This window comes from Pteropus vampyrus, unplaced genomic scaffold (assembly GCF_000151845.1).
Source record: "Pteropus vampyrus isolate Shadow unplaced genomic scaffold, Pvam_2.0 Scaffold4, whole genome shotgun sequence".
Taxonomy (NCBI): Eukaryota; Metazoa; Chordata; class Mammalia; order Chiroptera; family Pteropodidae; genus Pteropus; species Pteropus vampyrus.
In genome coordinates this window covers 5020258-5037816 of record NW_011888785.1, presented here as the reverse complement: position 1 = coordinate 5037816, position 17559 = coordinate 5020258, and the positions used below count along the sequence as shown (strand labels likewise).

The 17559-nt window shown below is 31.3% G+C and overlaps 1 protein-coding gene across 1 annotated transcript in view; it reads right to left on the bottom strand.

Annotated features, from left to right (window-relative positions):
- The window catches only part of AGMO (alkylglycerol monooxygenase), a 307596-nt gene that overhangs the window by 121933 nt on the left and 168104 nt on the right, over nucleotides 1–17559 (bottom strand). The window contains 2 exon segments of the mRNA XM_011364559.1: nucleotides 8109–8214; nucleotides 13785–13867. Coding sequence (XP_011362861.1) covers nucleotides 8109–8214; nucleotides 13785–13867 — 189 coding nt within the window.

Below are 17559 nucleotides of genomic sequence, written 5' to 3'. Positions count from 1 at the left end.
TACAGTAGAGTCTGGATTAATTTTCAATTTGAGTATTCTCCCTTACAAAAGGATAGAGGAAATCCTGATCTATGTATTTAAAATCCCAATACTCCATAAGCCTTGCTAAAAAAGCAATGATTGTGGAATTAATCTTCAAATTATATGTCAACTTTTATTTTTGCATAATGATAGCCTATATTCATAACCCTTTTTAGGAGTTTTATAGATTTATAGTGATGGTTACAGGAGGAATGGTAGCTGGATATATCTGGTACTATAAAGAAAAAAGTTCGTGTTCATCTAAATTAATAATAATGGATGGTTTAGTACTCGCATTTTCATATGTGGAGGTAGTCTACTATTAAATGACATTACTCCATGGAAATGAAATCCATTTGAGTTCAGTCCAGGGGTGATGAGCTAGGAGGAGATAATTTTAACAAGTATAAATGACAAAGGATTGATATCATCATATATAAAATTTCTAAAAAGCAGCAGAAGAAAATAACCAAATAGAAAAATGGGTAAATGAGATGAAAAAGCATGTTACAGGCAAAGAAACATAAGTGGCCATTAAAGATGAAACAATAATCCCTTTCCTTTAGTAGTAAACAGAAAAGTGGTAATTAGAAATACAATGAGATATCATTTAATCTCTCAGACAAACAAAATTCTGACTTTGTTGAGGGTATTTATACTCTGATGGTAAAGTTTACAACCACTTTGTAAAACAACTTGATATTCTTTGAAGGATAAAATCCTGCACATTTCCTACAATCCAGCATTCTACTCCTTGCTGTGTGAGCCTAGAGAAACTCTACATATACGCCACGTGCACTAGATTTGTGCTTCAGTTTTTATTGCATCGTTGTGAAAGTAAAAGCTAGAAATAAACAGTAAGGATGGATATTTTGATATAGTCACACAACAAAATAATTTATAGCAATAAAAATGAATAAACTACATGCAACAAAAAAGATAAATTTTAAAAACAAAAATATTCAATAAATTAAAGGAAATCAAAGGAAACTATATATGACACCATTTTATTATACTCGAAACTTTTTTTAAAAATAAATTAAATATTGCTTAGTGATAAATTTAAGACTATATGAAGTGATTAGAATTTGTTTAGAAAAAAGCATGGATATGATAAGCACAAAGTGCAAAATAATGGTTATACTGCAGGAGTATAAAATAGTGGAGCAGGTCACACACTGTTAATAATACCTCACTGGTATTGTAATATTACAGTTTTAATATAGGTGGTTTTCATTTCATTATCTTATAAAATACTTTATATAATTTAATATATAACAAGTACTACATAATAAAACATAAATAAGTTGAAGTATTACTTAAAACTAATGTAACTACTACTTATTAATACAAACATTGTGTAGTTGATAAAAATATTTGAAGTCTGAATAATATTGAAGTAGATTAGTCAAAACTGCTGTATACTATAAATATTCATAGGTTAATGTATGTTTTATTTTCCCCTTGAATCCATAAGTATGTTTATGGAAGATTAGCATAGAAAAAAGTTGGGTGCATTCATTATGTGACCAGATGTACAGTTGAAATGAATCATCTAAGACAGTTTTAGTCAAATGTGTCTACATTCTATGATATATGCTAATCATCATCGTGAGGATCCTAAGTAATATAAAACCTGTATGTAGTAAATTTTATAATGACCATACATTCATGTGTATCCTTTTAAAATTGACTTGACTGCTCTTCTGATCAAGAGATGAAGTCTATTTCTCCATCTCTTGAACATTGGCTGGTCGGTGATGCTTTTTGACCAATGGAATGTGGTAGAACTGACATTTTTTTTGAGTTCCAGAGCCAAGGCTTCAAGAACCTTTGCAGATTCAGCTGTCATGATCCTGATATTGCCATATAAAGACCTGGTCTGGCCCACAGGAGAGAGAAAGAGGTTATGAAGAAGGAAAATAAAGGTGTTCCCTCTGACAGCCAAAACAGAGTCCCCTAATATGACCCATGTGATTGTCCAATCTGCTGAACCCTAAGCTGAATATATATATAGTCCAATGAGAGAAACCACACAAAATAAACACTAAGCAGTAGTGGCATCAAAATACAATTGTGAGAAATAATAAATCTTCATTATTTTAAGTTGTTAAGTTTTGAGTTAGTTTGTTATGCAGAAACAGATAACTAACACTAAAGAAGGAAAAAAAGAAAGAAAATAAAAAGAATCCTTGAAAACATGAAGCTGCTAAGAACTTGCTTTATGATATGTGTATTTTGACCAACTAGTTAACAGGAAGCATCTGAATATGCATACCTTGTCATCTGAAGTCAATAAATATTTTATTCAGTATTCTTTGTAAGGTTAAAATTCCAGCAAATGCTTTCCATTTTTGTGTATGGAGCAGGTGCTTTCAGGGCTTGTTTAATATTACTGAATGTATAAATAAATATTTAAGAGTCTTTGTCATATTCTATTTGCTTGAAGCAAGTCATAGGTCTCACCCACGCTCTAGGGGAATGGATTATATAAGCTGACAGGTCATAAACAGCAGGGACAGGAATCATGGGGCCACTCTAGTTTTTTTCTGCCACAGTTGGACATGGTGTAGACAATAATTCAGACAAATAATTATGTACATATACATATATATTTGTATTCATATATATGCTTTTGTGGAAAATGAATCAGGTGTAGAGGAGGCAATAATGAAAATAGTACCCAGGGAAGGCTAGTAGCATTTCAGTTAAGACCTGATGTGAGGGGAAAAACCATGTAGATTCCAGAGGAAGAGCAGTCAAAGGCAAAATCAACTGCAAAGCTACCAAGGCAGGGTGTACTAAACACGTCCCTAGAACACTACACATGTCTGAATTTGAGTAAGCAAGAGGAAAAGTAGTAGAAAACGTGGTCAGGGAAGTAATGATGGTCAGCTGACTTTCATTTGATAAAATGAGATTATGTTGGATGAGCCAGGCTTAATCAGGTGAAAGCCTTTAAAAAGGACTGAGCCCTCCCTGAAGTCCTCCTTGCCACCTTGATGAAGTAAGCAGGCCTGTTGGGAAAGCCTATGTGGAGGAGCGTGCGGGCAGCCTCTGGGACCAAAAGTCAGCAAAAAACTAGGGCCTAGAAGTCCTACAGCTACAAGGAAATGAATTCTGTCAACAACCTGAGCGAGCTTGGAAGTGGATTTTTCTGTAATTGAGAGCCTCCAGTTGAGAATATAAACTCGCCAATACCTTAAATGCAGTCTTTTGAGACCCCTAAGCAGAGTATCAAGCGAAAATGTGCTTGACTTCCTGACCTATGTATGGGAATTGTTAGATAATAAATATGTTTTTTAAGCCACTAAATTTGTAGTAATTTGAAACAAAATTTCCCCAATCAAAATTAGTACGCTGATTAAAACCTAAGCTCCACAAAGGACTTTTGTTCTGTTTTAGCTAGAGCAGGCATTTAGCATTGAGTAAACGTTTCTGTCTGCCATTTAAAACATTAGGCAAATTGGTTCTGTCTTCAGTGGGCATTTATTTATCTCCTGTCAAGACCCGCACTTTGGGCTGTTGTCCTAGTTCATCTCATCACTGAATCAGTCCATGGTCACCCCCGCCTTGGGACATTTCACTGTCCTCCCTGTGCTCTCCACTTTCTGTTCCACTTGTCCAAATTCTATCCACCTTTGTGCAGATGCAGCAGATTCAAGGTGCTTTACAACGTACTTCCATTTCAGTGATTTAAACTAAAAACTGTGAATCATAGTTTAGAATTTTTCTATGGTCTACATTTAAAGCAACTGAATATTCTTTTGGAATCAACTCAAATTATTTGGCCACTAATAAGCAGATATTCTCAGGTTTATATTTTCATTGCTTTTAATGCCTTATTCTCAAAACATTATTTTAAATTTCTGTGTGCAGCTTATGTATGTATGTATGTATGTGCATAGTATAGTTAAATGAATATTATTATTAATATTTACTATTTACATGCTAATTATTATACTAGATTCTACAAACTCTTCTTTAATTCTTTGAATATCAGAACAATCCCTGTAAGTTTTTTTATTCTCCTTTTTACTGAGGGAACTAAGCTAAGGAAGCTATAAGATATAGTCATTTTAGATAACTTCCTCAAGGCCACACAACAAATTGGCAGAGCTGGGAATGGCACTTAGGTTTGTGTGACTTCAAACCCAGTGCTTTTTCCAATACCCTAAAGTAAATTATCTTCTCGATTAAATAAAAAGTTATATGAAACAAAATATTTACAAAATATATGCAAACAAATATTTCACATTACCTTATATATCTATATACTTATAAAAATGAGCTATTCATCTTTGACCTTGCTATCTTTTTTTTAAAGGTTTTTTCGGTTTGGCCTTTTTTAAGGTTTTGATTTTGGGAAATTTAATTCATTCCTAATTTTTCGGTTCCTTTTTGGAAAAAAGGACCTTTTTCCTTTTGATTTGGCAAAAAAAAAAAGTTTTTTTTTTTTGGGAATTGGTTAATTTTGGGATTGAGTTGTTTTTTTTTTTTTTTTTTTTTTTTGGTTGGAAAGGCAGGTTTAAAAAAGAAGGTATATGAGTGTGTGGTTGAAATATTGATGGACCTATCCAAAGAGAAATGTATAAGGTCATGGACTAATCATGGCACACACTAAGTGGACAACTGTGCACCTGCGTAGCAGTAAATTCTAGTTATAAACATCAAAAGCACCACACCCTTACTTAATATTCTAAAGAGAATAAATCTTCCACATATAGATCACAGGGTCAAATTCAAATTATATTTTGTATTTTTGACTCAGAATTGTAACTACCCGAGAACTGTTTTATAATCTAAGTGAAACATAATTTAAGGTCAATTTTCTAGCCTGTGTGTGCTTGTGTGTATGTGTTTTAAGCTTTAAGCATAGCCAGGAATATGCTTGCTTGGTGTGGAGTAACTGGAATCATTCGAACCCGTGAGATTTGACTTACATAATAGAGCAACATAACAGAAAAACTCCATCTTTCTAGATAAATAGAGAAGAGTCATAGGGCTAAAAGCTGATGTTGCCAATAGATACAACTTTGATTTATAAAAGAAAGAGGATTAATTGCTTCAATGACATTGATTCAAATGATAGCTTCAAAGAATACTGATGAGAACATTGTGTCCTTGTAGTATAATCACTCCTAGTCAGTTACTCCTAATTCATACTGAATGGAGTCATTGAGACCATTTACTAGGTTTTTATACTCCTTATGTAGGGCAAAGAACAGTTTTATTGAAATTATGATACATGGTAAAGATTTATATAAAGTTCTTAGAAACAAAAAACGTGAGGAAAACACAAATTTGAAATTCTCAATTAAGAAATAAGAGTTGGTAACTAGTTGTAATTTTAAAGAATTTTGAACTTTAAAAAGAAGTGAGAGAAAAGGCCGCTTCACAGGTAAATATGTTGATAATAAAATATTTCCCCAGTCTTTGCCATATAGTAATTGACTTTTGACTAGGGAAGATTTGTTCAGTTTTAACCATAGAAATTCAGTGGTTAATAATAATTTTATTAATAATAATAATAGCAACGATAATAATAACATAAGCAATGATCATAACTAAAATGTGTCAAGTGCTTCCTGTATTCCACCTTTTGTGTGTCTTAATTTTTCTAACAAACCATATGAAGTAGATACTGTTATTACACTACTTTAAGGAAAAATTTTAGTGGCCAACTGCAAGAATGTTTACCTTGAAGAATTGGCTATGTGTATGCCTAGATGGACAGGAACAGGTTCTGGAAAGAGTAAGTAAGCTGCCCGAAAGATGTTGCCATGGTGTCCTCCCTTTCTTGAATCATAAGCCAAAGATAATTTAGAAGTAATTTATTCAAACCATTTGTTTTTTTCAAGAGTAATTTGCAGTTAAATTGACAACTTTTTCTTATAGCTCTTTATATTTTTCATGTTACTTTTGCTACATTGCATCTAGATTTTTCATCTAAAACCCTTGAAATAAATTAGTATTGCTATCATTACATGGAAGGAAAAGTTGCTAGATAATTAAGAGCTTTGGTGTCAGATGGCCTGAGTTTGTATCTTGACTTGTTCATTTATTAATTATGTTAATTAAAACATATTATTTAATCCCTTTGTAACTCAAGTTTCTCATTATAAAAATAAAAATTATAGTAACTACATCATGAGTTACATTGATATGAAGATTAAATGGAATAATACAAGTAAGACATTTAGAACATAGTAAAATCTCAATGCATATTAGCTCTCAGTAAACCTATTTTACAGGTGAACAACCTGAGACAGAGTCAATATCATAGTCATTGTCAAACTAAGAATTCACAACCACGACTTTTAGTTCAACGTTGTTGCCCCTCCACATTTCCCATGCCTCAAACTTCACTTCTGGATCCTGAGGCAAGCCAAATAATTATTCCATGGGATTTTAAAATTTACATAACAAAATAACAATACAATAATAATATCTAATATTTATTGAGTACATACTGTGTTTTAAGCACTGTGCTAAATCTCTTAAATAGATTATCTCCATTAATCCTCAAAATCCTATTAGGTAGATATTATTACTTCATTTATTTACAGAGGAAGAAGGCAAGGGAAAGAATATTTAAGTGGTTAAGTAGCTGCCCAAAGACACTACCTAGTAAGTTCCTGAGCCAGAAATCAAATTCGGGCAATGTGGCTTCAAAGCTCAAGTCTTAACATTCACTTTCACCTATATTATTTTCTGACTAATAGAATTATTATTAAAGAGAATTATTAACTAGAATTATTCACTTTCATACATACAATTAGAATATCTTCCCATATTTAGAGTGTAAAAATGCTGTTCTTTGATAGAGTTTGGCCGAGCAAGTATATTACTGTATTTTTTAAAATATATAAATTTCTTCAATTTTCTTTTAGGTTTTAATTCAAGAAACAATACATGTTCACACTATATAAACTTTATTTAATATCTATTTAAATGTATTAGATTAGCTGATACTCAAGACCTTTATTCTAAGATTTCATGCTTTATTATTTTTTTTTATTTGTATGGTTTTAAGAGTAGGAAATATATTCATGTGGTTCAAAAATTTTACGTACCAAAGAATATTAACTTAATGAAGACTCTCACCCTATTCCTTTCTTCCAGCCACACAATTCACTTTCCCACAGGCAACCACGTGTTGGGTTCTTGTTTACCTTTCTAGATATATTTACATAGATACAGTTAATACATTTATACATTTATATACATATGTCTTCCCCTCCTTATTTTTATACTTATATGCCTTATATGGTAACACCAAATAAGTTTGTTCCAATTTATAATCATTACTAAATTATGAAATACCCATTTTAGGTTTTCCATTGATGCTGGTGGGAACTTTAGCATTAATGTTTCATGCTTACATAAGGTGACAAATTGTACATTCTGGGGATGTTGGCAGGCAGCTCAGCACCAAAGTTAAACAAGATAGCTCTTAATTTAAAAGAATAAAACCATATCCATTAAAATGTTAATGATGAAACTAAAGATTTTTAAATAGCTATCTAAATATAAATATGTACCTAAAATTTCAATGTAGTTCTTGGAAGATAAATTTTAGTTATTGCAGAAGATCAAATTATAACATATATATTTTTTTCAGTTATAAAAAATCTCAATGTCATTAATAATTTTATTTCTGTAGACTTATTACCTTATATAGTTAATTAACAAGGCACCTTATCACCATTTTTACTTTAACAACCTAAAGAGAAAAATCTCAAATGTCAACATCTCTGCCAAGAACTTTTCATAAATCACTCTACCACTTGTTGAGAACAAACTATGTGGCCTAATTTTTTATAAACATCATGAAATGTAATTTGTCCAACAATTCTATAAGGTTAATGGTATCAATCCAAACTTAGAGATCAGAAAACTGAGGCTTCACAATTTCAACTAGCTCAAAGTGACACAAGTAATAAGTTTTAGTAAGTAGATGAATAGGTAAAATTTCCCACAGGTACTAGTCACAAACTCAATAGACAAAAACAATGTTGAATGAATGAATTAAATATGCAATAGATGTATAATCCTGCTATAGCCATCTAAAGCAAATGTCTTACCTCAAAAGCAAATGACAAGGAAAGGATGAGAGGCTTCAGATGACCAAATCTACACAGCATTAGGAACACCAAGCAACGGAAAGTTTCCAGAATGGCTGCCTTAGGTCTAAAATAAATGTCATTAACATGCATTAGCTTTAAATATACTCTTTACATGTTTGTATGTTATAATTAGTACAGTGATACACATTTATTATAATTTTCAAGAAATATGTAGTATTTTAACAAATTTGAGGACCATGTGGCTCTGAAGCTATTTGTAAGTAGGCATTGAGCTAAGAAATAAAATGCATCTTTTTAAAGAAAATCTATACTTTATCAGTTTATTATTTAGTTTTGGCATTGATCAGTTAGGGTGAAGCATACACTCAACTGATAAATAAAATATTACGCAACTAAATTTCTAAGGTTTAGAGTAAATGATATTTTCCTCACTCAATATCTTTATAGTTCATTTATTTTAAAATGACTTGTTAGGAGGACTGATATAATTAACTACTCAAATAATGAACAATCAAATTCTGAAATATTAGGAACATGAAAAACATGGTTATGCCTAATATGATCAGTAGCATAAATACAGAATTTTATTTTGTGATGAATATTTTCCATATATATATATGGTAACCTTGAAATTCAAACTAAAATATCTGAAATAAGTGTGTTTATGTATTTGAAACAGAGTTGAGTGTCACACACAGATAAGCATTTATTGACTGCCTTATAATGATAGAAATAAACAACTACTTTATCAGCTTAAAATAGCTTCATATGATAGTCATCTAACACTCGTTGGATAATAAATATTTTTGTAAAAGACAAGTAGTATTGTTAGAACAGCTGACTTTTCTAACTAAAATATTCTTGAATTAATATCATTATAATACAGCTATATATTATTATAGTACAGAGATATAGAGAAAAAGTGAAAAACAACTAAATATATTCGTTGAACTTAAAATTTTCTTCTATAGTCTATTATTATGACCAATTGTTTCTGTAAAATTGAATATGACAGCATTTTAGTACAAAACACATTATTAATTGTAATTTAAACTAAAAAAAAAAAAACAGGGTAATAGTTTATGACTTGTTTGCATTCAAGTAATGTGATTAATTTTTTGTGAAAAAATATTAAGAAATAATTTCCCCTTGTAAAGTAATATTATAATTCATTCCTACAAACTGATGTTAAAAATTGATATCTGGGTAATTATTAATAAAAAATAAGATTTTTATTTTAAAACACATAGATTTTGTTAATTATGTTACATGGTTTACTTTTAAACTTTTATATTGTGAAATGAAACATACATATAGAGAAGTATACAAAACAAAATATGCAGTTTGATGACTTTTAACAAATAAGTAACCATGTAATCACCACCCAATATCAGGGACTTCCTATTCCCTCAGTATTTTCACCCTCCCTCTATCTCAGCAAGAATCACTCCTATAACTTTTATGATAATTACACTTTCTTGCTCTTTTTTAATTTATACTTTACCACTTTAGTATAAATTTCTATAACTAGTCTGTAGTTTAATCTTTCTTAACTTTTTATAAGTGGGATTATATTGTGTCTAGCATCTTTTACTCAATGTTGTTAGTGAGATTTATCTATGATGCTGCATGTAGCAGGAGTTCTTTCTTTCTTCCTGCATAGTATTCCATGGTGTGGATATACAATATGCATGTATCCGTTCACCTCATGAAGAACATTTGGAATGTTGGCCATATTTTTTTTATTATCAACAATGCTGTCTTCACATTCTTTTACATGCTTTTAAATGTATTGGTTAATATATAAGTTGGATTGAATTGTTGGGTTATAGGATATACATATATGCTAAATATAAGTCAAATTTATGTTAGAAAAAATTCTCGGTTTTTCAATATAAACCCCTCTCTTCAGTGTATGAGCATTCCAACAGTTGGTATTGTCAATCTATTTAATTTTAGTCATTTGGGATATTAGTTCTTAGTTACTTATAAAATTTGCAAATAGCATCACCTACTTGAAGTTTTTAAATTTTTTTACTATTTTAATGAGTTAATTTTAGAAAAACTGACTTTTTAAATATTATTATAGTCTATTTTATTAATTTTATCTTTATAATTAGAAATTTTTGTGTACTATTTAATATTTTTATATACTCCAAGGTCACACAGATATATCACTATGCTATCTGCTGAAATCTGTATTGGATTTCCTTTCACTTTTAAATCTGTAATCCCTAGACCCAAGAATTAAGGTAAGAAATATTTGTCAAATTTATTTTTCTTATTTCTATGTGGAAATCTAATTTTCCCAAGATCATTTATTGAAAAGACAGCCATTTCCCATGGCTCTGTAGGGAAACCATTGTCACAAATCAAGTCTAAATATAAGCATAGATATCTTTCTAGGTTTTCTGTTCTAATCTTTGTGCCAATAAAACATGTCTAATACCATAGCTTTAGAATACATCCTAACAGCCAGCAGTGCAACTCCTATAATTTTTTAAACCTCAAGACTGTGTTGGCTATTATTGGGCCATATACATATATTTTAGAAGGAGCTTGTTAAATTATAGAAAGAAATCTTCTACTATTTTAATTCAGATTCCATAGAAATGTAAATCAGTTTGATAAGAATTATAATCTTTACAACATCAAGCACTCTAATCTATGAATATAGCACTCTTTCATTTAGTTCTTTATTTTTCACAATATTTCAATCATTTTGTAGTGTATTTTTAGAGATTTTTGTACTCATTTTTTTAAGATTGTTTTTTCTTGGCATTTGACATATGTGATGCTATTACTTATACAGTCATGTGTTGCATCATGATATTTTGGTCAACGATGGACCACATATATAGGATAATAGTCTCATAAGATTATAATGAAGCTGAAAATTCCTATCACTTAGTGAGTCTTAGCCCTTGTAAGGTCGTATTACAATGCATTACTGTTTTGGGCTGAACTCAGTCTATCAATAGTAGAGCTCTAGGCTAGAAATGCTGGGGGGCACTCATGTGGGCCTTGGTGAGCTTCCCACAGACATCTCCCCTTTCTAAATCAATGTTACAAGTGGACTGACACTGTATTGCAAAACACCCTTCAGCAATAGCCATGAGAAAACTTTTAATTACAGAGAGTGAATGAGAGAGAGAGAGACAGAGAGACAGAGAGAGAGAAATGGGCTTGGGGTTCTGTTTTTATTGGGGTCAAGGGTGAGGGTTCTGTGGGCTCACTCTTTATTGGTGAATTTAAAACATAAGAGTTGGAATATAAAGCATGGGAAGAGAATAAACAAGTAGGCCAAATGGTCAGTTATCAAAATCAACCAAAATCTCTAAAACAAAGAAGCCTGACTCAATATCTACTGTGGTGTGGCTGACAGTGTGTTTATTCCTGATAGTCTTCCTTAAAGTGGATGCTTCTTTGAAGTAGATGTCTCAGAAATCAAAGCTGAAAGTTGAGCACTTGCGTTGCGACAAGAAAAGCCAACTGTCAAGGCTTAACACTACAATTACTCATGTGTCTGTGGTGATGCTGGTGTACACAAACCTACTGAGCTGCCAGTTCTGTAAAAGCATAGCACAGGCAATTATAGTAATAGGCTATACCATCTAGGTTTGTGTAAATGTCCTCGATGATGCTCCCACAAAGATGAAAATGTGCAATGAGGCATTTCTCAGAATGTATCCCTGTTGTTAAGCAGCCCATGACTGTAGTGTTTTATTTGCTAATATAACAAAATGCAGTTGATAACCACTTCGCTAAAAATGTTTCTGAATGTATCTGTTAATTTGAACAAGTTTCCTATAGATTCTTTTGATTTCTTGATTAATCCATTAGTTTAGTTTATTAAATTAATATAAATTAATTTTTTAATGATTTTGCTAATTCCTTTTAAATCCTTGTGCTTTTTATTTCTTTCTCTTTTCTTTCTCCACTATTTTCAGTAAAATGTTAAATAATAAGCATGTCTTACTTGTTCTCCAATTTTCAAAGGGAAATTGTCAACATTTCATTATCAAATGTTAGGCTTGCTGTAGAGAGTTGTATAAATAGCTTTTATTTCACCTTCATTTTTGCTAGATATAGAATTACAAGTTGCTAGGAATTTTCTTTCAACACTTTAAAAACATCTCTTCTGGTTTTCATTGCACTGGTTCTGAATGACTTACCTAGATCCCAGTATGAGTTCCTGACTATGGCCATTGGCAGTTTAGACTTTTAAATAATTTTATGCAATAAGAATAACTGAATAATATTATGGCATAATTGATAGCATGCTTATTTGGCCTATTATCTGCATCCATGAAGACAAAAATCTTCATTAAAAAGTGAAACTATACTATTGCTATTGGCTGTGCTAATTCTATTAAGTGTATGCAAGAATGGAATTATGATGTTTAAGTCATCCTGATTTTCTAGATCTGGATAATTATTTCAGTTGGACTTGAGACTCACTTTTCCATTTTCTCTTTTTATGGCTTGGTATATACTTTACTTCTAGTGTAGAAAAGTAGGGATAGAGAGCAAACAAAATGATAAAATAAACACCACTTTTAAAGTATTGAAGAAAAAAATTCTACACATTGTTTATGTTGACTATGTGAAATGTGCCAGCTGTATCATTCTTTACAAAATGTTTATAGGAAATGCATATTATAAAAATTTTATTAACCAGAAAGTTCATTTGGACCTGGGCCTTGATGAAACTCCAGAATCTGTTGCAATTCTAGATCATTTATCAAGCTATCCTTGGGAAAGTGACATACATTCAATATAAACAAAATGTTTGTTTACTGGAATTTTATATTTAAAATTTACCAAATGGTTACTTAATGTAATGGTTACCAGTTACCTACTTGAAAAGCAATAACACTACGACAAAGATAAGACTTCAAGAATGACTGAGCTTTTTTTTTTTGCAGTTTTTCGCAAAGTTACAAGGTATGTAAATTCTATAATGATGGATTCTGGAGTCACATTGCTTGAGTTTGTGTTCTAGTCTATCTCTTATTGTTTGTCTTTCTTAATTTGTAAAGCAGGCTTTATAGCAATTATTATTTCAGAGTGTTGTTGTAAGAATTAATAACATTCCATGTCACATATTAATTCCATAAATACTGATATTAGTATTAATATTAATGATTGATAAATACTAAACAATAATGAATAGATATTTTTCTATATGTCATCTGCCAAAAAGACATTTTAAAATTGTTCAAGTGAATGTATTTTCTGGCCAGGGTAATATTTAAAACAGGACTCCTTAAAAAATATGCTGCTTGAGGGCAAAGGACATAAAATACACATACATTCAGGCATATATAATGAACTATTCAATGGCAAAGGAAAGCAACTCAAATATGTTTTATATTTTATTAAGTACTCAGAGTTATGGTCTATGTTTTGCCAAATTAATCATTATATTTATAGGTTTTCTTTAATAAACTTGAAAAACCTAAATTTCATTTAAAAGACTTAGATTTAAAACACACCCTAGATATAAATTCAGATAAACTGCTACTCTGTTTCATTTAAAATGAAGGTGTGAAATTATAGTTTTAACTTTATTTTTTCAATAACAAATGTTTGGTGAATGTCAAAGTTTCACATATGTTTAAAAAAACTACATTATAAAATTACATAAAATGAAAAAATGTCATGTCTTGCCTTTGATCCAGAAGAAATCCAATGGAGGTCAAGGTCAGAATAATGAAGCAAACCCTCAGAAAAAGAGTGACCTGTGATAGTGCCTGTCAAACAAACAGAGACCAACAGATCCTTTAGGAGAGTTATCCAAAGGCAATTAGAATTTAAAGCTGACAATGAACACAGCCCAAATTTTATTTTACACCATTTGTCACTGACATTTTTTTTTAAAGGTTGATATTTTAAAAAAGAGGATGTTTTGATTTTCATAATGTTATTTAGTTATATTTTTAGACACTTGAAGAATGAATTAGATAATTCCACAATGATATTTTGCTTAATGTATTCTTTCTAAAAATTCTCCTTTAAAGTTTTGATTTTCATGACTTTTCGAAGTACCTATGCCCCCGTGTATAGATAAATCACTTACATTTTTATGAATAAATACCATATTCTAATAGCTATTTTTAATACCACCGAGTCTTTGTGGTTTCATATGCAAAGCTGTCTTTAATATAGAAAATATTTAAAGAAGAATGTGTTTGAGTGCAAACATATATGAAAGAGATTGCACACATATTCACATTCATATTTGATAGAAAATATGTTTGTAATGTCAAAGATTACCTTTTAAGTTATTGTAACAAAACAAGATATTTTGTCATAATAATAATTATGCAATTTGTTTATATGTCAAAATTTAATACTAATATTTTTTGAGAATCTACTGTTTTATAGCTTATCTGCTATATGTTTCATATACTTTAATTCTTTATACAATGTCAACAACTTTTTTTATTATATCTGCTTCACATATGAAAAAACAAACAAACAAACTGGGACTCAAAGGACTAAGTAATTTTTCCATCATCACAAAGAAATAAATGATGCCATGAAATTTAAAATAGATCTTTTCAGGTCCCAATGTGTAACAACCGCAGAATACATATGAGCCAGAAGCTTAAAAGGAGCAGGAACAGAGATCTAAATTGAAGTCACATAGCTAATATTTGGGGCCAGATGAATACTGCTTTAGATTGAAAGTGAATCAGTAAAAGCAAGGAGTTGGATACACAGACCCTAGATAATTCCCCTACTCACCGATGATGTTTACATTTCGCCTTTATGAGAATATCAGAATGTAATACAACAGGTTGGCAAAAATAGTGATCAAAACATTATTATACAAACATTTTTCTCTTTCCTTTTTCCTGAAATAACTAGAGGTAATTTCAACTATTATTAACTAATATTCATATCTAACAAATTGCATCTGTTCAAAGTTATATACAATAAGCAAAAGCCTCTAGTTGCAATTGCTGCTCACATCTAATACCCTAGCTCCACTCCATCTTATAAACCAGCTCTATTTCTCATGGACAATTTCTTACACCTATTTACCATACATATGCCTGGGATGGCACACGAAACTGCTGAGTAGTCATAAATCTGAAGAAAAGTATCAGAATGTTTAGGACATGGGGATAATGTTAAGTATGAGATATAGGATGCAGAGCTCAGTCAATGCCAGAATGTTTTAGTGGAGAGCAGGAGAGTGTTTGGATATGTGGAATTCAGCAGTGTGACTGCTTTAGGACAATGAAGCAAAAATGACCTGAAAAATATTTTCTTGGTGGCAGAAGTAACAAAGTGTGCTTGAGTAGATTAATATTTGCTTAAGGGAAGCATTTTATATTTAAAGAAAAATGTCTCTTTCACCATTATTGCTTCATTTTTATATTTTAGGGAGAAATTCATATGGAAGGGAGAAATGAGTTGTGCCCAAACACTATAGCATGATTTTAAATGTTCTATAAAAATATAGGGTTTTGAATTATGCAAACCTATCTGCCATGGAAACATGGGCAAATTATTCCACATTTCTAAAACCCCATTATGTGCTTGGTACATTTGAAAAAAAACAAAAACAAAAACTGAGTTTGGCAAGGACTATAATAAAATGCTTAAAAGAGTGCTTGCCACAAAGTAAGAAGTCGATTAATGGTCATGATGATTATCATTATTGCAATGTTCAGGCTATACTAATTTTCCAAATGGCATTTAGGCTAATCTTATTTATAACAAGATAAAAAGCACAAATAAAATGTCCATTAGCTCTTACAAATATCACAGGAAATTCAGAGACAGAACAAAATATATATATATTTTTGTTTTGGTTAGGGAATTCGTAATCCTTGCACTAAACAAACAAACAAACTCTTTTTGCAAATTGCTTCCTGGTTATGGAAGTCAGAGTGAAAACCAAATAAATACAGCTCTTCAGCTGTCTTGTCAACATCTCTACTTGGCTAATAGGAGACTATAACTTAGTTTGTCTACAACTCTGTATTTGATTTCCTCCTCCATATCACACATTTCCCAGTTTTCTTCATCTTAGGAATGGTACTTCCAGTTTTTCAGTTGCTCAAGCCCAAACCTCTGATTCATCCCTGACTCTCTCTCACTGTCTACTTCTAATACTTCAGAGATAAATGTCAGCATTTTATTAGAAGCATACCCAGAATAAAGATATCACCCTCTTACCATTCCATGAAAAAATTCTGATGGTCAACATAACTACCTTTTATATTTCCTAATGTTGCAGAAAAATCAAACCGGTGAGAAACCAAGCACCACTTGAAGAGTTGGAGAACTCAGGTTTATTACGTTGGTGGTCCCAGAAGAGCTAGCACTCTGAAGATCTGGGTCATGAGCTCAAGGGTAACCTTACTTTTATAAGGCTTATCTGCACAGTTACGGTTGGCAGGAGCTGATTGGTTAATTTGTCCTCAGGCGGTTACAGAGCTCAGGAGTTGCTACGGGCTATGGGCAGTTACAGAGAATAAGCAAAGGGGATACATCTGTTATCTAGACAGAACAAGCAAAGGGGAGGCTGAGTCTTCACTTGATCTCAAGGTCACCCTGCCCTTATGCCACAAGCATGTCTACAGAAGCAGAACAAAGAGCTGATTACAAGGTTAGCCATCTGAGTGGAAAATTTCTCTTCACTAATACAGTAAATTTCGCAAAAGGAAATAATCTGCCTCATACACTATGTCCTAAAACAATACTATGCTACTATATTTAAATTGTTGTATTACTTTGTGTATTGTCAAAGATTATTTAATAATTTTTCAATGATTTTATTGTAAGGACTTAGAAAAAAGTACCTGGACTTTGTTATTATAACAAGGTGATGTATTTTTATTTTTTATTTTTTTGAATTTTTTAATTTTTCAAATGTAGTTGGCATACAATATTATATTAGTTTCAGCTGTATGATATAGTGATTAGACATTTATATAACTTACAAAGTAGTCACCTCAATAAATCTAGCACCCACCTGTCACCATATATAGTTATTAAAATATCATTGACGATATTTTTTATGCTATACCTTACATCTCCATGATTATTTTGTAAACATCACTTTGTGCTTCTTAATCCTTTCTCCTTTTTCATTCCCTGCCCCACCCCCCGCAACCATGCTCCCATCTGGCAACCATCAAAATGTTCTCTGTATCTATGAGTTCCTTTCTGTTTGGTTTGTTTATTTTGTTCTTTAGATTCCATATGTAAGTGAAATCATATGGCATTTGTCTTTGTCTGACTTACTCCACTCAGCACAAGTTCCTCTAGGTCCATCCATGTTGTTGCAGAATGCAAGATTGCAATCTTTTCTATGGCTGAGTAATATTTCATTGTATGCATGTACCAACTCTTCTTTATCCATTCATCCATTGATGGACACCCAGGTTGCCTCTGTATCTTGGCTATTGTAAACAATGCTACAGTG